The sequence below is a fragment of the Neovison vison genome, chromosome 6, assembly GCF_020171115.1.
Source record: "Neovison vison isolate M4711 chromosome 6, ASM_NN_V1, whole genome shotgun sequence".
Classification (NCBI taxonomy): domain Eukaryota; kingdom Metazoa; phylum Chordata; class Mammalia; order Carnivora; family Mustelidae; genus Neogale; species Neogale vison.
Window position 1 is genome coordinate 122,501,610 of NC_058096.1, and position 24,619 is coordinate 122,526,228.

At 41.4% G+C, this 24,619-nt stretch overlaps 1 protein-coding gene across 2 annotated transcripts in view; it reads right to left on the reverse strand.

Annotated features, from left to right (window-relative positions):
- Nucleotides 1-24,619, reverse strand: part of CD86 (CD86 molecule) — a 67,087-nt gene that overhangs the window by 20,453 nt on the left and 22,015 nt on the right. For both annotated transcript variants that reach the window (XM_044252231.1, XM_044252230.1), the window contains exon 2: nucleotides 11,095-11,144. In XM_044252231.1, coding sequence (XP_044108166.1) covers nucleotides 11,095-11,144 — 50 coding nt within the window. The remainder of the gene's footprint in view (nucleotides 1-11,094; nucleotides 11,145-24,619) is intronic.

Genomic DNA, 24,619 nt, shown 5'->3' on the forward strand with positions numbered 1-24,619 from the left:
CTGTTCTGGGTCACAGAAATACTTGAGAGTTGGCCAAGAAATTAAATAGTGGTGGGTGAGAAGAGCAGGGTTAGTGGGAAATGCTATTTCTTAGTTAATATAAAGTTGAATGTTGCCCTGGGGAAAATGTTAGGGTGGGTTTTGAATAAAGCGTCATCATTCCAGAATTCAGTGAAGAGTCTTGACATTAAGGGCGAAAGGGGAGTTAGGTTGGTGAGAGAGATGAGAGGAGTTTCCTTTGAGGTGTTCTTTGAGGGAGGTAGGAGAAATTAAATTGATCTGATCAATAGTTTTCTCTTCTAAGAGGGAGTAGGACAAATAACAGTGACACGCACCAGGCAAAATTGAACTGTCCACAGGGTGGCCCAGTGAGAACACATAATCAAGAAGGTTGGTGGTGGTTTGAATTCTAAGGGAAGAGGACTCAGGCCACTGTGAGTCAGCACAAGTTCAAATCGTTGCCTATTGCATTTTGCTTGCTAGAAGACTATAAAGCACTTGGCAAGTGTAAAATGCAGCCCATGTATAGGATGTGTTCCGATATTGGAGGATGGTGGGAAAATTTACTGAGTACCTGGAACTGTGAAAGGGGAACAGAGGGAAGGTTTACTGTATTCAGCAATTGCCTTGCAAGGCAATCCTGGGGCTCCTGCTCCTTCTTTGCTAAACTCTGAATGATAATGTAAGAGTGCCACCTGCTGTAAAAGCTTCTAGCGGCTTCATGTCTGGAGAAACTCATTCTGGTTTTAGAGCAGATGAGCTAAGGGAGAAACCAAACTCAGAGCTGAAAATTCTCCCAGTTCACAGGTCAATGTTATATTATTCCTTACTGGTCAGCTGTACCTTCTGGGACTGGAAATGACTTCACTTTTGGCTTCTTCTCTCTTCTTGATTTATGACTATTTCTCTGCAGAACCTCACAGTATCTTCTTTCCTTCCTACCAACTTTTTCCAGTAACAGACCAGTCCCAAATCTCTGACTTAGGTTCCTCCGCCCAAAGATTATAAGGGCTTTTCCTTACACCCATCTATCTGACTGCCCCACTCCTCACCTACCAATCAAAAGTGTGGTTTGTGTTCTAAAGGCATGGGCATCACCAGGAAGCTGGGCAGAAATGTGGAATTTCTGTTCCCCCTTCCCCAGCACACCTGTTGTTCAGAATCAGCATTTTAACAATAGCTCAGTTTGAGAAGCTGCAAGAGACTATCTCTACCTCTGTTTCCAGAGTAGAATAGAGAAAGTAATGATAGGAAAAATTTGTTCCTATTTGTCTTTTCTCCTTCTTCCCTCACTCTGGGGTGGAAATATCACTGAGGTCCATTTTGAGTGGAACTGAAAGTATTTCACAATTTATACTCTTTAGTTCCTCACCAGCCACTGCCTTCCATGACATCACTCAGAGCTATACACGGTGCACATCATGCTGATTCCTGATGATGTAGGGAAGATTTATCTCAAGGAGGCTTTAGTCCTCCCCTGTGATGGCACATCTTAGGTCACCCAGCTCCTGGAATCACTGGGACTCCATTGGGACACCAATCCATATTGAGATTCTCTCCCTTGCCCAGGACTTGGGTAATAGAGAAGGTCTGGGTCTAATTATAACTGATTGGTTGCTATGATGATTTCAGGAGCCAGGCACACAAGATCCATCTAGACAACTCCCTAATCAGATAGAGAAGTTTGTTCCTAAACAATATACTGTTTGAATGTTACACAAAAACTATAGTCTTCTAATCCTGTGAGATCTCTGACTACCCCTGGGACTTAAGTCTTCCCTGGCCATTACCCCAAATGCACATCTCATAAATTCAAGAACCTTCTTTTCCTCAAGTCACTACAGTCATCTGTACTCATAAATTTTTCCTCTTCTACTAAACTTTCTTCAAAGCTTTACTAGGTCTTCTGGAAATCCTGTTCCATTATAATAAACTCCTCTGTATCTTCAACCTCTCCAGCAAATATGTCCCATAAGGTTATGCTTTCGTTGAAATCTGGCCCTACCTAAAGGACAACACTTGTCCTCAGACACTGCCTGTTTTACCACATTTCACAGAGAGCTTGAGTAACAACACCCTTCCCATTCTGAGGTGCCCACACCTCTCACCGCTGGTCGCTACTAATCATTTGTCATTACTTCTCTGTTCACTGAGGATTTTGGCAGTCGACATAAGTTTCTTCTTTCCAACCAACTATTACTGTCAGTTTGAGCTATTTCAGCATGGAAAAATTCACCAACAACCTTGCTTCAAAGTTCTTTGGTCTTTACCATTTCAAAGATCTTCATCCACAGGCTATTTCAGCAGCTCCTGTCCCATGACATAACCTTGAACCTTTTCACCAAGAACTAATCCTTAAATCTTAAACCTCAGTGTACCCTATCTCTGTGCACAAGATGTCTCCCTCCAAGATTTGCCCTTTATTACCTCACCAACATTTGTTCTTTGACTTCATCAAGACTCCAGCTCTAGTCAGTTTAGCCCCTGCAGGGCAGTGCTTTTCAAAAGGCTTCTCTGCAATATTGGAAATGTTCTATATTTATGCTGACCAACGTGAGAGTCACCAGACACTGTAGCCATTGAGCACTTGATATGTAGCCAGTGTGACTGAGAAGGTGGAGTTTTAATCTTTTAAATTTTTAATTAATTTAAATTTAAATGGCCCCATGGAACTAGTGGGATTCATATTAGACAGCACAGCAATAGTATACCTCTCCAATCATTCTGTTGCCAAAAACTTGCCCCTTTGTGCAGAATTCATCCTAAAAACACTTCACTTTTGATCTACATGTTAGTTCTTTTAACTAAATGTTTGAGAAATACTGGAGGAACTTACTCAATTGTTCAGACTGATGATATCACAAACCTGTTCCCATCCCATTTAATTTGTTCTGTGGGCTGCTTACCCTGCTTACTACCCTCTCCCTTCCTCATCGTAGTTACTTCAGCAATTCCCTTTGCTAATGCTTTTAGTTTCTTTTTCTCTTACAGTCAAACTCCCTGAAAGAGTAAGTAGCAATCGCTGCCTCCACCCCCAGCCTCTGTACCCAACCTCGGTGCCAAAACTTCCCTCACAAAGGTTGTCAGTGACTTCCCACCAGTGCCAAATTCAGAGCTCTTTTCAGACCTCCTGTTATTTGACCACTCTGTTGAATGTCACAGTGTTGGTCTTATCTACTTCCTGCAACTCTCTTCATTCCCATTCTCTGACCTCTTGGTCAGTTTTCTCTGATCTCTCCTTAAATGCTATCTCCAGTACCTGTTCTTGATCTTCTTACTCTCCACATTCTCTGGTTTTTCTCTTCTATCCCCTTGGGTTCAACTGCTAACTATAAGCTAATAATTCACAGATGCTTATTTCCAGCCAATCACTTGCTCTAGAGCTTCAGATATTCATATTCAACGTTTTGCTGGATAAGTGCTGTTTATATAGCAACAGATACTCTCTTCCTCCCCTGTCCTCCATCTCAGTGAGATGGTCCCCCACTTGCTGCTGTCAGTACTTATCTGAACCATCTGTAGAAAGGGTCTGCACAGATGTGGCTGAGGAGATGTAAAACTATGATAACCAGTGCTAAACTCTAATATGGATAAGAAAAGGGTGAGGAGACAATATGAAGCAAAGAAAAATGGTTTTGTGTTTATCCAGAAATCTTGTAGACATTGTCTTTTAGGTATGACAAAAACTTTTTGCTTGATCAAACTTTATTCAGGCTCCTAATCCACTCCTCAGTCCATCTGTGCACATCCTTGTAAAACCCAGTTTTAGTAGGAATCCTGCTAAGAACCCGGTTTAACCAGAATCCCCAACCTTGCTACCTGATTATGCTTGAATCTGATCGGTTCCTCATCCTCCACAATCCCCCAGGTGATGTCTGTTTGCCCTGGCATGTCCTTAGCAAGAATTAAGTGGGTTTGGGCAGAATCCCTCCTTATCCTTATTTCCCCTTAGTAATTTTCCAACCATTGACCACCCCCCATCCTGCCCCACCTTTCTTCTTGGTTATAAAATCCCACCCGCCCATGCTATATTTAGAGTTGAGCCAAATATCTCTCCATCATTGTAAAATCCCTTTGCAGTGGTCCGTATGCTTATCTCAATAGCACTCCCACCCCTTAGATAAAGTCTTCTTTACTGTGCTTTAACAAGAGTCATCCAGTATTTTTTTGGTTAACAGTAAACTAAAGAGAGATCCTGTGTTCTAGAACAGGGATGGTTCTTCAGGAGATTTCATGGCCTACATGATATTTCTGTTAAAACAATATTTGCTTTCAAGTTTACCATGTATCCTATTATCTACATAAACATATGGATAATATATATATATTCACATATTATACACAATATCTGTATATATTTTGTAAAATTATAAAAAATACTGTTTTATGAAATATGATCTATTAAAATTTATGAACCATCATATAATATAAAATGGAAAACACATCAGAATATGTTAAAAAAACAACAACAACAACCCAGCTCCTTCAAGGCAGAAGTCATCAGGCTAAACTACCCGCAACCCCTCATGGTTGCTATTGTTCATCTTCCTCCTAGGTGCCCCTTATTCACAGAAGATCTGAGTACCTGGCATGCCGCAGCCAACTTCTCCTGCCTTCTCCTTCACTGCCCCTGCCTAGGTGATTTCAGCCTCATGCACACAGTGCCGAGCCTCTCACTTTCTTGTCCTATTCCTTTCCAATAGTCTTGTTGTCCACTCTGTCCCAGTCATTTTTTCCTTGGACCAGACCCAAGACCAAAGTGCTCCCTCTCTATCTCCTAAAAACTCTCAATATTAAGCACCTCACCTTATTACCACCACCTCCCATCTTTTTATTTAATTCCTCCTTAATTAATACCACCACTCCATCAATTCTTTTGCCTCACTGAGACTGATTATGAATTGGGATATTTTTCACTGGGTCTGCAGATAGTAACCTTGACCAACCCTCCATTACTGCTTGATTGGATAATTGCAATTGCTTCCTAATTGTCCACTTTCATCCTTGCCCCCAAGTCTAGTTCCTCAAGCCAAAATCATCCTTTAGATTACATAATTCTCCTGTTCAGAAGTCCCTGATGACCTCCCACCACAATGAAAATTAAATCCAAATCCTTTCCCATCACACTGAGAACTAAATCCAAAAATCCTTCCCTGGCCTACAAGGTTTCATGTAATCTGATCCCTGGTACCGTCCAAAGCCCTTTCCCTCACTCAGCTCCAGCCACACTGGCTTCCTTGTTATTCCTCCCAAAGGCAGGCACACTCTATCTCAAGGCCTTTTCTCATATTAATCCCTCTGCCTAGAAGACCCTTCCTCCATACAATCTCATAGTTATTTCTCCATTTCATATAGGTCTTTCATAAAATGCTATCCACTCAAAGAGTTTTCTGACCATCCTATTGAAGATACCATCCTTGTCACTCCTTATTCCTTACACTGAATTATTTTTTATCAGAGTACTTATTATGACCTGACATGATGTGGTATGTTGGTTACTGTCTGTTTCTCCCGAGTAATCTAACTTCTAGTTAAAAACCCGTGTTAATTTTTTTAGTTCTGACCCTAGGCAATTACAAAGGTTCTACCTGGCAGGCTTCATGGGGGAAAACTGTCCTCCCCACACCAGATTTAGTGCACAGGTCATGCACAGCAGTGTCTAATGGGAGTTGGAGTCAAAACTCAAGATCTGTGGCTAGTCATGCTAATTCACATATTTACATTCATAGCCCAGGCACCTTTATTCCTAGATTTCTTTATCTGAGGCCTCAAGTAGAGGTCTGCTTCAAGTGCCTCTGCTGAGGGCTCCTTATATTGGGGAGGAGGGAGAGCCTTAAAGACACTTTCTTCATGATGACTCATTATGTCCACCCCCGACACTTGCCCTCATCTTTCTTCCCTACGCCTGCCCCAGGGTCCATACACTGCTGGAGTCTTTCGCTCTGGGCTCCCTCAACAATGAGAAGCACCCCCTCTATCTATGCTGATCCATCAGATCCTTGGCATGCTGTACACAGAGAGAAAGAAGTAATAATGTGGAAGAACAGATTAATAAGAGTCATGAACAATTAGTCTGAGAAGCTCTAGAGTTTCTTGAAAAGAGGATGGAGGGAATGGTAGATAAACAATAGTTGAAGAGATAAGACTGTAAATTTTCATTTTGAGCAGGACATGAGTCCTTAGATCAAAAGGGCATTCTAAGTACCAAGCAAGATATATGAAAATAAATCCACACCTAGAAATATTGTGGTAAAGCTGCTAAACATTAAGCCTAAAATATTTTTTCAAACTTACAAGCCCATTCTTTAAAAACTAGAGAAAGAATACCTATAAAACAATGACAATTAGACTGAAAGCTCTTTAGCAACCAAAGAAGTCAGTGGGGCCATAACTTCTAAATGAATAAAATACACATGTGCACACACACAAAATAAAGCAAATTGTATTTTTAATTCAATGGACTAATACAATTTCAAAAATTATAAAAATGAGAAAAATTTAGAAACTTAAGAAAGTATGTATGAAAGAACATTGAGTAAAACATATTCAGAGATTTGCATATATATTGTGATCAGAACGATATATAACTATATAGAAAGAGCCAGAAAAGTGATTTTTAAAGGGAGAAAGGTGACCAGGTGATGGGTATTAGGGAGGGTGTGTGTGGTGATGAGCACTGGATGTAATAAGCAATTAATGGATTGTTGAACACTACAACAAAAACTTATGATGCACTATATGCTGGCTAACTGAACATAATGAAAAATTTTAAAATTTAAAAATTTAAATAAATAAATAAATGGAGAAAAGATTTGCATAGTTTTTAATAGAAACATCTGTAAGATGAAGAAATGAAAGAAAGTGAAAATGAAACCAAGAATGGGTGAATACTCTCAGAGGGGGTTAAAATTATTTTCACAACTTTGAGGCCCAGAACTTGGCCCAGTGGCCTGGCAATATAAGACGGGTCACCTCCGTGGAATCGATCAGCTCTAGCGGTAAAATCTTGTTTATAGAATAAGGCCTACAAGTGTTAGGTTTTGTTTCCATAAATCTCAACAGTCCCAGTGTGGAGAGTGGGGGGCAAAATCCAGAGTTACATATTCTGGAAATGGTATTAGGATCTCTCACAAAGGAAAAACAAACCACAGTCTGTCAAACTCCTGCTCCTTTCTGAAGGAGTCTATCTACTACCATTGCAGCCTCCCTATTCCCTATTCAAATGGAGCAGGACATGGGTCCTCAGATCAAAAGTGCATTCATTCTAAGTACCAAGCAAGATAAATGAAAATAAATCCACACCTAGAAAAAGTCTCTGTTCCCACTTTCATTCTTGTTTTCAAACAACCCTATACTTACCCTATTCAGTGACTATCTTCCTCTAAATTATCATGACTGACAGCCCATACTCTTTGAAACTTACTGAGCACACTACTAGAATGATTAATTACATTGGGGGTAAGATACTCCCTACTGGGTAGCATAATGTATTTCAAAAGACCCTGAAACAGTAGCTTACCATGAAGGAGTGACTCCAATATGAGAACTATTAGGCTTCATGACAATTCTTTGGGAATTTTGGAATTAAGTATGAATTATCTGCTCACCTCCAGGTGACCACTATAAACAGTAGCAGGAAACAGAAGTAAACGTAACCATATAAACATAATTCCCATGCAGTCATCCATTGGGAACCTGCAAGAATCTGGGATTGGGGGAACAGTGGACATTTCCATATGATGTGGGATGAGGGTTTAAGCTAATTTTATGTAAATTTTAAAGTGAATACAGATTTTCCGCCATATTCCGGGTACATTCCTTGAACCTGAGGTATTGTTCAAGAGAAATGGGAAGCACTATGACCCGGAGAAACCCCAACCAGTAAGAGAGTCACCATCAAAAGTCAAAATGGGAAGAAATTTCCTTCTGACCTGTGTACTAGTGATTTTCCAAATACCACTCTGGCTCCAGCGTAAAGAGTTACAGAGGTGCTGGGCTAGCAGCAAACAGAACTTGAGAGTTAAAGGTGCCTTGCAAGTTGCACGTAGAAATTCCTTTATCTTTATAAATACAAAGCACAAATTGTAACCTAATTCTGCAAAGCCCTCCTGCCCTTTTCAGTCTTCAACTTTCATCTAGTTTTCATTGCAAGGGCAGGGGCAGCAACTCTAATGTCTAATTTCCCTGACTAGGGGAGGACATATGGGAGAGAGGAAAAACAGAATTATTTTGCTGCACTGTTTTCCCTCCGCCATCAAATAAATTATTCAACCCTACATTTTTGCTGTGGATTAACCTGGCCAATTGCATCTCCTTTTTTCCCTTGAATGCCTGCCTGTGGCCAGGTCAGTGCTCACCAGCCCAGTACACAGAGATGCATCCTGAGAAGAAAGATAAAATTGAAGTTGACTTTTTTTTCTTTCTTTAAAAAATAATGGTATCTGGGTTTTTTGGTTTGGTTTTGTTTTTCTTGTTGCTGTTTTTTTTTTTTTAAGATTTTATTTATTTATTTGTCAGAGAGAGAGGGAGAGCGAGCGAGCACAGGCAGACAGAGAGACAGGCAGAGGCAGAGGGAGAAGCAGGCTCCCCGCCGAGCAAGGAGCATGATGCGGGACTCCATCCCAGGACGCCGGGACCATGACCCAAGCCGAAGGCAGCTGCCTAACCAACTGAGCCACCCAGGTGTTGCTGTTTTTAATAGCATGTGAAATATTGGCAATGTGATATTCTGATCTGGTGTCACCATTTCCTATCTCAGCATTGAAATTTATACCACCAAATATATAATCACTGATTCTTTTACGGCCATAAAACTTAAGCAGTTACCATTTGGGGAGGTTACTTTTAGGGTTTCAATATTGGTAATTCTCTTTTCTGAGGCTAAGAAGTATCCAAGCAGTATACTTTGAAGCTTCAAAAGCAAGGCAAGGGCAAAAGTGACACCTGGACTCAGTTTTGATAGGGCTTCTCAGCTTTATTCTCACTTTCAGTGTGCAAAGTCAGAAAGTTTGGGGGGAAATGGCATCAAACTTTTCTAAAAATTTGCTTCTAAGCCCTTTTTCTTCATTTTTTCCCAGGTCATAAGAGCTAGGCTGGTCACTGCAATGAGAAATTTGGGGCCCAAGCATTAGGGACAGATGAGGTGTTGGCTGCAGGGAAGGTGATGGGCGTGCTCCTGAGGAGCTTGTGAACTTGGCTGAGGGATAAGTGACATTATCCACTAAAGTTGTTTGGGTCTCCACGGAACAAATCCTACCACTTATGAATAGTTCATGGGAAAGAGTTGGAAGAAGCAGTATAATGTCAAGGTCAAGTGAGCAGATGCTGAATCTATGCGTGTGGAGCGAATACAAGCCTTGCCACTCCTTACCTATGTTGATCTTAGACAAATTACTTAACCTCTCTGGGCTTTAGCTTCCACATCTATATGCAAGTTACTGTGATTTTTAAATAAGTTATCATTTATAAAACTCTTAGAACAGTACCTGGCACAAAGTAACTGCTACATCTAAGTATTTGTCAAGTAAATAGAATAAGAAGTGGATGGGAAGGGCTTTCTGCTGAATAATGTTCTCCAGAGCCTTGTCTTGTGCCCTTCCTCACAGTTAGCAGGCCCTGGGAAGTAGAAGGTTCTGTTCTGACCTATAGTACTGGAGTGGTCAGTTAGCACATATATAGACCTCCCACCCATGGACTCAACAGTTTCCAAGGGGCTAAGCAGAACACAGAAATCCCGAAAGGCCCATCCCAGCAAGCATCATTCTGAGGGAGCATCTCTCCCTAAAGTCTTGACTCCTTGCCACACACAGCAGGCAGGAGGACATCGGCCAAGGGCCTGGTGCAGAGCCGTCAGGAGGATGTGAACTCATGGGCAGACCAGTTAGTTAAGGGCAGCTGCCTGCTGCTGTGGCCAAGCTCAAGCTCAGCTCACCACCCTCCCCTCACCCCCGCCACTGTACCCCACATCAAGACTGGGATGGCTTCTCTCTCAGTACAGAGGGTGGGGAAGATGTGCCGCAGGAAGGGGCAGTGGGAGAGGAGAAACTGAAGTCGCCCAGTCACAGGATGTGTGGCAGGAACCTCAGCCAACCCCAGGTTATAGATGAAGAAACTGAAACTCAGAGAGGAGCAGCAAACAGGGAAGATCTGAGTCTTGTGAGGCCGAATCTTCTAAAACTTCTTCTTTGAGGTGGGCAGGGGGGGAGTGCTCTTGAAGAGACAGAATATAGATTTCAAGTACAAAATGCCCATGGCCACTACACTGCCAGCCAACAGAAGGAGAACATGATGGAGGGAAAAGTCGCAGTGGAAAGAGACAGTGGTCTTAACTATTGTGGTTAAAATACCATACTTATGAAGATTTTACCAAAGAATAAGACATGTGACCACACTGCTAGGGCCCCTAACAGAAGCTTGGAGGGGACTTTGCGAAAGGCTTGTATAAGTGAGAAACCCTGAAGATCAGCTTCATTCACTTCATGGTGACTCAGTTGCTGTTAACTAGCTGAAGGTCACTGAAGTAGGGAGCAGCAGAGCTGGGCTTCTGGGTCCTCCCAGTAAGCAGGGGTCACTGTGATCTATGGGCATCAACTGGTAGAGCAGGCTGTGGAGGAGGAGAGGGAAGGCAGAGAACACAGAAACCAATATTCCCTAATAGAAGGCTTTTAGAAGCCCATTGACTGTTTTCTAAAACCCTGAGAATGCCAGGAATGGGAATAGAGAAGACCAGAAAGAAATATATATGGAGGAAAAGAGTTAAGCCTTGGGGGTGTCGGAGCAGGGGTCTTTCCCTAATTCCCTGGGTGCTGGGTGCTGCTGGATAGGCCAGTCTACCGTACTTTGTGCATCCAGTACCATGGGAGGAAGAGGGCAGAGGGGTGGGGCACCATCCCAGGCTAGACCTCCTATAACATGATGCCTCTTTCTTCTCCAGGAAAGTTTTTTTTCTTTTTCTTTTTTTTTCCCATGTGGTTTTATGCAACACTGGATAGAAAGAAGTAAAACCCACCTAGTCTCAGGCCCAGTCTTGCAGTGGCCAGTTCATCAGAAGACATAGTAGGATTCTAGGACTTTAAAAAGCCAAAAGGTTCTTACCATAGAGCAGGAGGGCCATCACAAGGAGAGTGTTACTCAGTCCCATAGTGCTAGAATTAAAAAAAAGAAAAGATAGAACTTGATTAGAAAATGACTAAAAACCAAAACATGACAAGTGGAGCCTGGGGTTTGCTTGGGCCCATGTGTGTAGCAGATAAGCCCTACATCCCAGGCTCCCTGAGGTTCGATGAGTCATGTGATTAGGTTCTGGCCAATGGAATTGTGGGCAGAAAAGACAGTGTTATTTCCAGACCTGCCACTAAAGCATCTCTCTCTTTCCTCCTTTTCCTGCCTTCTTGATGCAGAGAATTCAGAGTCCAAGGTCCTAGAAGATGGCAAAGCCTCACTATTAAAGGAAGCTGGATCAGTGAACAAATTGATAAAGCAGCTCTTTCTACCCTAAAGCGATCCATACTGGACTGTGACATGAGCAAAACATAAACTTCAATTGTGTCAAGCTAATGAAACTTGGGGGATTGTTTATTGGAATAGCTAGCATTACTTACCTTGACCAAGACAAGGTAATGGCTATGATGGGACAAATGAAGTGTGTTTATGTTTAGAAATTGACTTGCCTTTGGTTTCCCTGTGATTCTCAAACTTTACTGTGCATAAAAATGATCTGGAAGATCATGTTAAAGCCGTTATCTGGGCCTTGTCCACGGAGATTCTGATTTAGTAGGCTCCGTGAAAGCCACATCAAGAAACTCACAGGTGATACTGTGCTGCTGGCCTGAGGACCCTACTTTGAGAACATGATAAGCCAAGGAAAACAGCACGCATTGCTTTATAACTTCTAACCTCTCTTTCTTCCTCTCCCTCCCTCCTTTCCTCTTCACTCACCCACTTATTCCAACTTAGACCAAAAAGGCTGCAGAGCAGCTTACGGTATAGCACAGACTAGTGGAGAATGACCAAAACTAGAAATAGCTAAAAAGCCAACCAAATGCAAGTATATAAAATGGAGCCTGGTACAAATCCAGTGCTAAATGTTTACCGTTTAGAAATCTGCCTACCCTGTATGGTTCAGGTCACAAGTTTGGCCTACATCCTTTTAACAGCTGATGTGAAAATGAAAACCTAATCAGTAAATTTACAGATCTATCCATTAGGATAAAACAAACCAATGTTCAGGAGAAGATGCAAAACTCTTTGTGATCCAATAGCAGAAATTTCATCCTTGGGGGTGGTGTGGCTAGAAGCCATTCCTGGTCCCTTTGGGTTATGCTAGACACCCTTGCTCTCTGCTCTCATAGCACTCAGCATGGGGCTTTGGGCTAAAATTGTCTGCTAAGTTTCTTCCCCTCTAGACTATAACCTATGTTTTGAGTTTAAAATTTTTGATTAGATCATCCTTGCACATAGTATTAAATTTAAAAAGTACAGGGCATAAATAGTGGAAACCAAGTCTTTTCTCCTAATCTTGTCCGCTAGCTATCAAGTTTTCTCCCACAGACATGACTGGAGAGACCACTGTTACCTGTTAACAGCTTCATGCCTCTACTTGCAGTTATTTTAGGCAAAACAAAATGAAAACATAGACCCATATTCTTTTTTCATTTTATTTTTAAACACAAACGGTAGCACTTTATACACAATTTTGCACACTGGCCACTACTTTAGAGATTCTGTATTAACTACATCTTCATTCTAACAGTTACATATTCTGTTATATTCTATTGAGGGACAATAATTTATTTTACCAGCCTCTATCAAGGGACATTTAGGTTTTTGCAATATTCTGCTGCAATGAAAAACCTTGATCATATGCCAAAACACGTATGTGGGAGTAAGTTATCTTCCTTGAAGTAGAAATGGTTTGACCAAAGGGTCAAAGGGTAAATGTAATTTTAATCTTCAAAGACACTGAAAAATTGTTCTCCCCTAAAATTAAATATTTATGCTCCCCCACAACAAAAAAGCATACCTATTTTCACAGAGCATGTTTTCTATCCTGTGATCTTTACCAAAAGGGAGAGTTAAAATGACATCTCATTGTCATTTTTTTAAAAATTTTTTTTCATTGTCATTTTTAAAAATTATTTTTCATTGTGGTAAAATGCACATAATATAAAATTTATCATTTACTCATTTTTTATGTGCACAGTGGTGTTAAGCACAATGTTGTGCAACCATCACCACTATCCATCTCTAGAACTCTTCATCTTGCAAAACTGAAACTCCTTACTCTACGAAACACTGACTCCCTGTTCTCTCCTTCACCCAGGCCCTGGAAACCACCATTCCATCATCTGTCTCCATGAATTTAACTACTCTAGCTACCTAACTGGAATCGTACAGTGTTTGTCTTTTTGTGATTGGCTAATTTCACTTAGCATAATTTATTTGAGGTTCATCCATGTTGTAGCGTATGTCAAAATTTTTTTCATTTTTAAAGCTGAATAATATCTCCACTGCATGTATACCCCATTTTGTATATCCATTTATCTGTTGATGGATATTTGAGTTGCTTCCACCTTCTGGCTATTGTGAATAACGCTGTTGTGAACATGGATGTACAAATATCTCTTTGAGGCCTTGCTTTCATTTCTTTTGGGCGTATAGTCAGAAGTGGAATTACTGGATCATATGGCAATTCTATTTTTAATTTTTGAGGAACTGACATTCTGTTTTCCACAGCAGCTGCATAATGTTATATTCCCATTAACAGTGCAGAATTGCCCTGTTGCAATTTCTCCACATTTTTGTCAACACCTGTTATTTTTGTTTCCTTATGGTATCCATCCTAATGGATATGAGGTGGTGCTTACTATAATTTTAAAATTAATTTTCTTTATTATGACTTTGAACATCTTTTCAAATGTATTAGAGATAACCTTTCTTTCTTTCTTTCTTTCTTTCTTTCTTTTTAGAGAGAGGGAGATAGAGATGGGGGGAGTGGCAGAGGGAGAGGGTGAGAGAGAATCCCAGGTGGGCTCCAAGCCCAGGGTGGAGCTGGATGCAGGCTTGATCTCACAACCCTGAGATCATGACCCAAGATGAAATCAAAAGCTGGACGCCCAACTGACTGAGCCACCCATGCCCCAAGAGATAATGTTTCTTGTTCCATGTATTGTGCATACATTTCTTCTACCTACTTTTAATTAGAGACTTTGGGTTTTTAATAAATTTTTCTTAACTTGCAGGAGCTCTTTAATATTTAAAAAAAAATAGTGTTAATTAGTACCTAGTTAGAAAGGTAGGGCTTTGTGATGATGAGTTACACATATATTCAGTTACTAAAGGACACAGTGGGTATTCAGTATATGAAACTCACACTTGCTCCTGATTACTCTCTTTTCTCTCTCCCAACAATTTCAGTAGGTTACAGAGCTTGGGCTTTAACTCTTGGGCCAAAGCTGACAACACTCAATGGTAGAGCCTGGAAAGACATTTCTCTGTTTGATTCCTATGGACTTCCTCATACTAAATCACCACCGGCATCCTGTTTGTCATAGAATCTGAGGACTAGGAATCCTTTAAATCTGAACTCCCATCTAATATAGGAATCTCCCATTGTTTACAAACCAAAAATCAGCATGCCTGACCCAACCAAAGATTTGTCTTTCCTTGGGGCAATGTATTGAGCAGGAACACAAAATCAAATTATATTTCACTATAAATTTAACAAATACCTTTGATTCAAATTATTACCTGATTCAGTATGGCCCACCGTATTTTGGACAAATTATCTCTATAATTCATGCACTGGGGAGAAGCACTGTGTATGACAAGGAAATCAATACCATTTTAACTTCTCTATTTGGAAATTCTCTTTTCCCCTGAGCAAGAAATGGCCTCTCCTTAACTTCCTCTCATTAATACTGGTGTCATTTTCTGGAGCTATGCAGAGAAACCTTAATACACTTCTGACAAAGTCCTTTAAGAATTTGGAGACAGAGATCACATCCCTCCTCAAAATCCTGCAGAGAGTCTTTCTAATAAACTTGACCAACATTAATTTGAAGATTGGATCCTGTCCTGGATAACACTTTGGATACTTCATTTGTCAGAGACCCTAATAAAATACAGTGCTAAAATGCTTGAGATTGAAATGTTCCTCTACATGCCTTGTGAAGAACTTCTCTCAACTCTAGCCATGGAATATGTGTGAGGATGGGGGCTTAGGTTAGGGAACCAGTTTCTTCAATGTTGTTGTTTCTGAAGAAGAGCAGAAATGTCACTGTTTCCTCAGGAATGAACTCTCAACCACAACCACGAGTCATTGCTTTCTCCAGAGGGCCTGAGAAGTAGAAATACTGGCTTTTGAAGGGAGGGAGCAAAAAGGGGAATGGGAGAGGAAAGAACCTAAGAATTTACGGGGGGGATTCTCTGAGAAGAGATTTCTGTCAGCTGTGTTCAGAATAAGGTCTGTAGGTCGGTGAACTAGACAATAGTTTAAAGCAAGTAGCCTCCATGTAGCTGAATGTTCACCACAGAAACCAAAGAGCTCCTACTGTACAGCACTTTTCCTTACTATATATATGCCTGACCCATCATGGACCGTGAGTGAGAGGCAGCTGAATGACTAGTTACAGTCTTATTCCTCATAACAAAGTGGGATTACTTACCCCCTCCCCACATTGCAGATGAATAAATGGAGCCTCAGAGAGGTTAGGGAACTTGCCCTAGCCACCCAGTAGTAACTGATAGAGTTGAGGTTTAAACCCACACAGCTTCATTGTGTTCTTTTTAATACTGGTATAGTTGAGCAGTTTCAGCCAGTTTCAGTGGGGCTGTGGGAGCAAGGGGAGAGGATTCTGATTCTACCTACTCTTAGTGTACTAGGGGAGCAGCACATTCCAAAGGCCAGATGTGAGGGTAGCTCCTGGGATCAGAGTGCACATTCATGGGAGACAGGCTGTGATGGGGGCAGGAGGACCCAAAGTGTCCCTCCCTATCAGGAGAGTTTCTATCCTAAGCTTCCATTCATTCCACAAATATTACTTGAGCACCCTTTATATGTCAGGCAGAGAATGCATCTCTCCACTCCAGCCCTGGACAGGTTATTAGTTTTCTAGCATGGACCTAGCTCCAGGCACACTTCAGTGTTTCAGCAAGTCTCACCTAGAAGAACTCTAGGGAAGTACGTGTATTTGGGTGGAAAGAGAATGGGATAAACAAAGGATCTTTTGTATCTCAGATCTGAAGGAACATATGGGATCTAGTTCAGGCGGAAGACGGGATGTGGGGTGGTGGTGGCCAGCCAGATGGTGGGACAGGAGTACAGATATGCTGACATAGGAAGGGAAAGAAGAATTCAAGGTAGAAGTTGGGGATCAATGGAGAGAAATGTTCTCTGTTTCACAACTTGACCAGAATATTAGTGGTGATCAGGATATCAGGAAAGGTGCTAAGCTTGCTGGTGTCTAAGGAAAATTGTTCATTGAGACTGTCTCTCATGAAAACATTTACTGAATATACTCAGTGACGGGCTTGTTCTACAGCTTGTGGGGGAAATAAAGGTGTATGGGCCTTGCTCCCTCACTCAGTACTAAAAAGAAAGATAGGGTATACCCATATAACTACAATTTAAGCTCTAGGATCAGTGTGCAAGGTGGCAATGCATACCCTGTCCTGGCACACACAAGAGTCCTTGCTTTAAGCAAAGCAGGAGATGATGCTATAGCCTCTGAGGAGGGAGGATTAGGTCAGCCTCAGCCTAGTGCTCAGGACCTTCTGTCAGTTCATCCTGTCATTGGACAAGCCAAGCTTGTGGACTGGCATTGTGAGTGAGGTCCAGGAGGACCACAAGCTGCCTGGGACCTTGGCTTGCCTCTAGTTTGACATGCTGCATGAATTACTTCTCGGATCACCAGAACCTGAAGCTATACTGTTAGAGCAGCTATTACTACCTTTGAGGTACTGGGAGGAATAGGGTAGGCTTATTTCCTTTTATATGAAGTTTCTGAACTGCAAAATAATAAGGTTGCTGGGATTGAAATGTGTCTGACTTTTTTTTTTTAAGATTTTATTTATTTGAGAGAGAGACAGTGAGAGAGAGCATTAGCAAGGAGAAGGTCAGAGGGAGAAGCAGACTCCCCTTGGAGCTGGGAGCCCAATGCGGGACTCGATTCTGGAACTCCAGGATCATGACCTGAGCCGAAAGCAGTCGTCCAACCAACTGAGCCACCCAGGCGTCCCTGTGTGTGACTTTTAGCAAGGCTTCTGACAGGGTGTTTTGTGATATGCTTGAGAGGTATGTGGAGAAATGTGGGATTGAGATTAGTACCATTAATGGCAAAAAACTGTGCTCTAATATTGTTCACTCATTCAACAAATATTTATTGAGCCAGACATTGTGCTAAGTGCTTGGAATATAATGATGAAAAATACCAGGAATAGCTCCTCATCACATGGCTGCTTATAGTTTAGTCGGGGAACAAGATAATCACACAATTAAGTGTAAAATTGTAATGATGACAAGTGCTGTAGAGGAGAGGTTTGTGGTACTTTGAATGCCTAGTATAGGACGAGTCTAAACTGAGATTTGAAGAATGATGTGACAAATTAAAGATGGACATGTATTCTTTGCTACTCCTCCCATGAGGAGGTGAAGTCTAAACTCCTCTCCCTAAATCTGGGCTGGCCTTAGGGACTTGTTTAACCAATAAAATGCAGCAGAAAGGATGTTTGGGACTTGGCAGGGTAGATCATAAGAAGGCTGAAAGCTTCTATCTTTCTTGGAATACTCTTTCTCGGGCTTTGAAACATCATGAAAGATGTCCCACTACCCTGAGACCACCATGTCAAAGAGGCCATGTGTAGGTGTTTGAGTCAACAGTCCCAGCTGAGGCCTGCATTCCAGCCATTTCTACCAAGCCACCAGACACTGGAATAAAATCCTTGATCCTCTATATCCAAGGTCAGTGAACTACAGCCTACAGACCAAATCTGGACACCACCTATTTTTACAAATAAAGTTTTGTTGGAATGCAACTATACCCATTTATTTAATTATTGTCTGTGGCTTTTTTTCCATTATACTTGTAGAAATGAGTAGCTGTGTTAGGAATGATACAGCCTGTTATAGAAAAAAATGCTGACCCTTGTTCTAGGTTAGTACTCTCCAATAGAAATACAACAGAATCACATATGTAATTTGAGAATTTTGAGTAGTCACATTAAAAAATTAGAAAGAAATAGGTAAAAATCGATTTTAATGATATATTTTATTTAATTCAGTATATCTAAAATGTTATAATCTCAACATATAATTAATATAAAATTATTAATGGATATTTTACATTTTTTCTGTATAAAATCTTATAGGTATTTTACACTTATAGCACTTAGATAAGCTACATTTCAAGTGCTGAGTAGCCACATGTAGCTAGTGACTACTGAATTGGACAGTGGAGTTCTAGAGCAGCCCAGTCACTAGATTAAAACCAACCACCAGGGTGCCTGGGTGGCTCAGTGGGTTAAGCCGCTGCCTTCGGCTCAGGTCATGATCTCGAGGTCCCGGGATCGAATCCCACATCGGGCTCTCTGCTCAGCGGGGAGCCTGCTTCCTCCTCTCTCTTTCCCTGCCTGCTTCTCTGCCTACTTGTGATCTCTGTCTGTCAAATAAATAAATAAAATCTTTTAAAAATAAATAAATAAATAAATAAATAAAATAAAACCAACCACCAACTGACTTCAGTTGATGCCATGAGGAATAGAAAAATCACTCAAAAGCTTGCTCAAATTTCTGGACCACAACATTGTGAGGCAGAGTAAATATTAGTTGTTTTAAGCTGCTAAGTTTGGGGGCAGTTTGTTAGGCATTAATAGGTAAACAGAACAGATTGAATAAGTGTTGTATAGGTGAAGTGGAGTGGCTTGGAAGGATTCTAGGCAAAAGAACAGCAGGTACAAAGGCACTGAGGCAAGAGGGAGAATGAGGGAAGGTTGATGTGGCTTAAATGACTAGACAAGTGGGGAGAGAAGCCTGCAGAGGTCAGCAGGCAATAGACCATGCTTATCTTAGGGGTCAGCAAAGGATTTTGGTGTTTAGTCTGAGTACAACATGAATCACTGAAGAAATTAGAGGAGTGACATAATGAGTTTTGCATTTTGAAAAGGTGACTTGGCTACTGTGTAGCAAATGGATGGTAGGGAAGTCAGAACAGATGCCAGAAGACCAATCAGTTGGCTACTGATTGTACTGATGTAAATGAAAGAAGATGGCCGCTTGGTTTAGAGTGGTAGTAGCAGATGTAGAAGTGGATAGGTTCAAGCAATATTTAGGATTATAATCAATTGGAAGTGAAGATGAGGGTGAGAGATTGATTGATTCATTGATTCATTCATTCGTTCATTCAACAACTGAGTGCCAAGAATCACTCTTGTTTAATAGACTAACATGGTGGATGCTGCAGGGCTTTTTTACTTTTTCACTTGCACAAATAAGTGAAATTCTATAAGTAGAGTAGGATAGCTTAATGGAGTCTGGAATGTCAGATGAGTTTGTATTTGATGTGATAAAAAATTGAGAGTTTGAGATTAATGGTTTGGGAGCAGGAAAATTATGTAATGGAAGTTTAAAAAAATAAGCCTATCAGTGACCTGAGGAAGGAGATGAGGGCTGGTGTTACAGTGGTCAGGAAAGCCAGGACTAAAGTCTCATAGACCTAAGATGAAGAGGCTGAACCAGCATAGGGACAGTGGGTATGACAAGAAAGAGGATGAGCATGAATACCACCTTGATGAAAACATGAACACTTCTTGGTGTCTTATAGACACGGGAGATGATGATTGGCTATGAATGTGCGTCACCCATCTTAAACTTAACTGAGCTCCCCTTGCAGCCATGTCTCCTCTCTAGCTCAGGCTGGATCATATGTCAGACTTGTTTTCCAATCTCTTCTTGGAGCAAATCTTTCTGGGCCCCATTTGTGAAGAGTTTTTCATACTTAACACTGACTTACTTTGATTAGCTGTCCCTCTCCTCACCCATTTGAGAGCATGGTGTTTCCACACAGATATGAGGGGAGCAGCATCAAAGATGCATATGTGCAAAGAAGAAATGTCTATGTAGACTCATAAGGAGGAAAGACTGCTTTTATTCATTCCCTGATATATTAGGTAACTAAGTATTAAAATCAGAAGTCCATTCCCTCACTTACCCAAAAGAAGTAGCGTAACATGGTGAAAGCATTTAGCTTTTCCAGTCTCCTTATAGCAAGTTTATGTACAAGACAGATGTCCAGTTCTCAGTCATATCTAGAATCAGATCTTTCTAAGTCAAGGTGCATCACTTTTCCAAATTATCAGTGGTTTTGGAAACCATTTTTTCCTTTTTTTTTTCCCGTCAAAAAATGCCTATGGGTGACCATCATGCAAAGTTTACAGGCAACTCTGTGCGCGTCTGGTCAAGGGTTCCACCTACCACAAATAAGACCCACAGAACTCCCTAAAAGGAATTTATGCCAACGCTGGAATAAAAAAGTAAGAGGGCCCCTTCCTGTTCTCTCAGAACCAGAATCATGGTCAAAGAGAGAAAGCCAATGTTTCAAGAGCACAAATTGAGGGACGTCCCCTCTCCCTATTCTGTATACCAACCCTACCCTGGTGCTTGGAATTCCCAAATTACTCATTCCTTGGGTAAAGGCATTTTTGAAAGCCCCTATTAAAATACAAATGCTAGCTAGGAGGGAGCAATATTTTTTGTTTTTAGCCATTAAGAGTTAAGTGCAAGTTAATTTATCTAAATGGGAAAAGGAACTCAGAAAGGAACCATACTCTTAAATAAAAGAAGGAGAATAGCGAACGGGAACCTTCCTATTCTGATGGGGAGATGGAAAGTGCTGAAAACACATTTTTCTTCCACACATATTCAAAATGGCGTCTGTTTCCCAAACCTCACCCTGACTATACTCCAATCTATGGTTCAGAAACAAGTCTGTATATGAGGTTAGAGATGAGGATAAATGTCAACTAAAGGATTGTGTGCCCAGCCTATCGCCCTATCCTTCTGTTCTGCCCCCTAAATACCCTTATTTGCCTGACCAAGAAAGGTGAATTGTCAACACTTGCTTGGACTCTGGATAACTACTCAGGAACTTTCCCACCACCCTCTTTGCTTGTTTCAGGCATGTTTTTTTCTTGCTCTATTTCTTCACAGCTTTAGTCTCCTGGTCAGAGACCCCTAGACTTACCTCTTACTTCTCTCCAATTTTTGAAACTTGGTATTTGAATCTCAATTTTCTCCCAAAGAATCTGGCTCGGCTTAACTTTTCACCTTTTATGTTCTTTCCTCTCCCACCTTAGCCTCAACTCCAAAACATCTGATCCTCATCTCCATCAAGAAGAGATATCTGGTATTCAGGAATATTAGAGTAATGAAAATATCCAGCTCAAAGACATAGTTATACAGTTAGTGCAATCGCAAGGAGCCATTTCCTTGCCTTCAAAGCATGGTTGCTATGCAATAATTTTAGTGTGACTACCTAATTAGTACTGTTTTCCCACAGGCTAAAATGTTCAAAAGTATAAGGACCATGTCTTTTATGCTCCCTGTTAAATACCCACTACCTGTGACATCATTAAGCACTCAATAAATATATTTAGGACACACCAATTAACAGATATTTATAAAAGCTTATACACAAGATAGCTCATGTAAATAGCATTAATGGTACCTGCAAAAGCAAACAGATGAAATAATAGAGAACTATGAACTTGTGCACATAGTTAGACCCATTTAAGTCCAGAGCCTTAGTCCCAAGAGGTTGTATGTCAGAGGAATAGACCATCTCCTTAGTTATTACCATTTGAGAGGAGTGGGAAGTTCCCTTGGCCAAAAATTATTTTCACCTGTCTCTCCTTAAATAACTATTAGTGGAGGCACTATTTTAAGCCTATTTGCAAATGCAAATATGTTCATGGTATACAGAACACGAGCCCACTGCCTGGGCTCTTTTTGACTTAAGACTTTCTTTTCAAATGAGCTGTTGGTCTCTAGTGCCAAGAGGAGCCAATATTGTGATGGGGCATTTAGAGGAGAAGAAGAAATGTAGAAAAGAGAGGAGAAAAAGAGAGAGAGACAGGAAGAGAAAGGCCAAATAAGAAAACAGATACCACTGCAGAGGCTGTGGGTTTTGCTCCAGATCTCTGGACTTCTCACTAGCACAAGGGTCTCAGGCAGGGCCAGGATCCTTGGATAGCTTCTCCTGCAGCAGAGCTACTTGGAGCCCCCAGCATCCTGATGCCAGGGGTGGTTGCTTGTTGTTTGGTAAGTGGCCCCTTCTGTTTCCTGCCTGTCCTGTCTCTTAGCTCACCAAAGCAGACAAAGTTCTCTGGCTGGAAGAGAAACGTTTTTGTAATGTCCTACCTCCAATGTAGCCAGTCTCAACACCAAGCCTGATGCTCACAAGTTTTATGCATGTGCTCCACAAACCTACTTACCCACTCCCTTGCCAGTCATCAGCCCCACCTCTGAGCATTCTGACCCAGACACAGCTTTATCTAACACCACGTTCCCCAAGCATACGAGCTTCATAAGAACATACCTGTCACAAATGCCCATCTACTGCAGCTCCCAGAGACCAGATGCATAAGCCCAGTGGCATTCCCGAGGAACACGGAAGCAAGGTATTTGGAACAAATGAAAAGGAGCCTTTGTGAGCTCCCCAAACCTCCTAACACTCCTTGTAGAGAAAGAAATAATGTCAGGGCTGAGGCTAGAACTCAAATGCAGAAAGGGGAACTGACAAGAAAGAAATAGCACCACAGACAGGGGCTGGTTCCAGATAACTTCTGATGGCAGGTGGGCATTTCCACCGATGAAAATGACTACAAATGCACTAGCCGAGAGTGAGTGAATGTAAAGCCCTGAGGAAACTCCCCAAAGACAGCCCAGCCACAAACATGACAAACACTGACAGAGATCCAGGAGTGCAAATTTTGAGGCCTAAAGGTAAAGGTTCAACTCAGTTTAACAACAGTTTTACTGGACTGCCGTGTACCCCAGACTGTTTCTGGCTTGGCAGAGCTGCAGGAGACAGTGTGCAATGAGAAAACCCAGAGACTGAGTATTTCTCTTCTCACTCCCCACCCCAAACCATTCATTTGAGTGTGCCTCCATGTATCCTGTTAAAAGCCAATTAACATCCACAGCCCATTTTTAAATTATCCTGATATAATCCTAATTGTCATAATCTAGAATGTTTCTATTACCTTGGCTCCTATTTCTGGAAGTGGGTGGTACTCTTGAGACTGGAAACAAGTCCCAAGCAGAAGACTGAAAGCTGTGTGAATGCCAAGTCGGATTTTTCCAAACCTAGTGCTTCCTCAGGGTCAGGGTTCACACATAAAATAATCTTGCCTCAAATGTCTGGCTTCTTTTTCTGACCCAGTCGGGCCTTGAGAAGGCCTCTGCTCAATGTTTGGAGGCATTTATGTGCCTCTGAGCATGCAGCATTTGCACTCAGGAGGGGAGCAGCTCCCTCTGAGCATGTCTCCTCCACTCTCTCGGAGGCTAGTTGTGCCCTGCTGTACTGGAGAAATTAAAAGTACAAAAGGAAATCTATGTGTTGTCTGAGTTGAGAAGGAGCACCCAAGCAAGGATGTATAATGCAGGGGAAGTAGCATAGCATGGGTTTGGAACTGGTGGCTAAGGCCAAATCATGGCTTGACCCCTGGGCTCTGAACCCATTACTGAACATCTCCTCATCTCAGTCTTTTCATGCAAGAAAGGTGACCAGCATCCTTGCTGCATTGTTCTGCAAGACAGGTGGGATCTTGCATGCAAATCACCGGGCACAGAGCAGGCTATGCAGCTACCTAGTCTTTATTCATACTTTTCTGTCTTCCTTTCAGACTTTCCGGTTCTCACTTTGACCTTTTTTACCACAAAAATTATCCTTAACCACGGGAAAGGTGATGGTCATTCTTCCCCAAACTGACCTGTCAACTCCTTCACCTTCCTTCCAGGGCCTCCCAAAGCCAAAGGGCTCCTGCGTGAGTCCTGGCCCCTGACTCATAGGGTCTTCACTTCCTCTCAGCCATTTTGTGTGCATACCTTGGAAACTTCATCCTTTATTCGGATAGGCCCCACCTGGGGTTTTCCTCTGGATTTTACAATCATATTTTTTTTTTATTTGAAAGGGTCCATTTAGTTTCCTTATTGTAACACGTGAAATTACCCATGTATCAGGGCACAAAAGTATTAATTTACATTCCACTCAGTTTTCAAGTTTCCTTCTTTTCCTTGTACTCAGCAGTCATATAAAATAGACTAAATTGGAAAGTCTTGCCGTCAAAATATTTGGAATTAGTACTTCCCAAACTTTAACTAGTGTAGCTACTAGTACCACTTCATATCATTGTCAAATCTGTGTTATTTTTTATATTCTTATTTTTCTCTTGACTTAATTTGAATCAGTTTATTATAGAAGGAATCTGTGTAGCAACATGAAAATTTTTAAAAACCAGTATCACTTACCAAAAATAAATGGTGAATAAAAATAACACCTCACACAGGGCTTTGGAATTACAGAAAACTGCGTTCAAATCTGGCTCCACCAGCTGAAACGTGTGT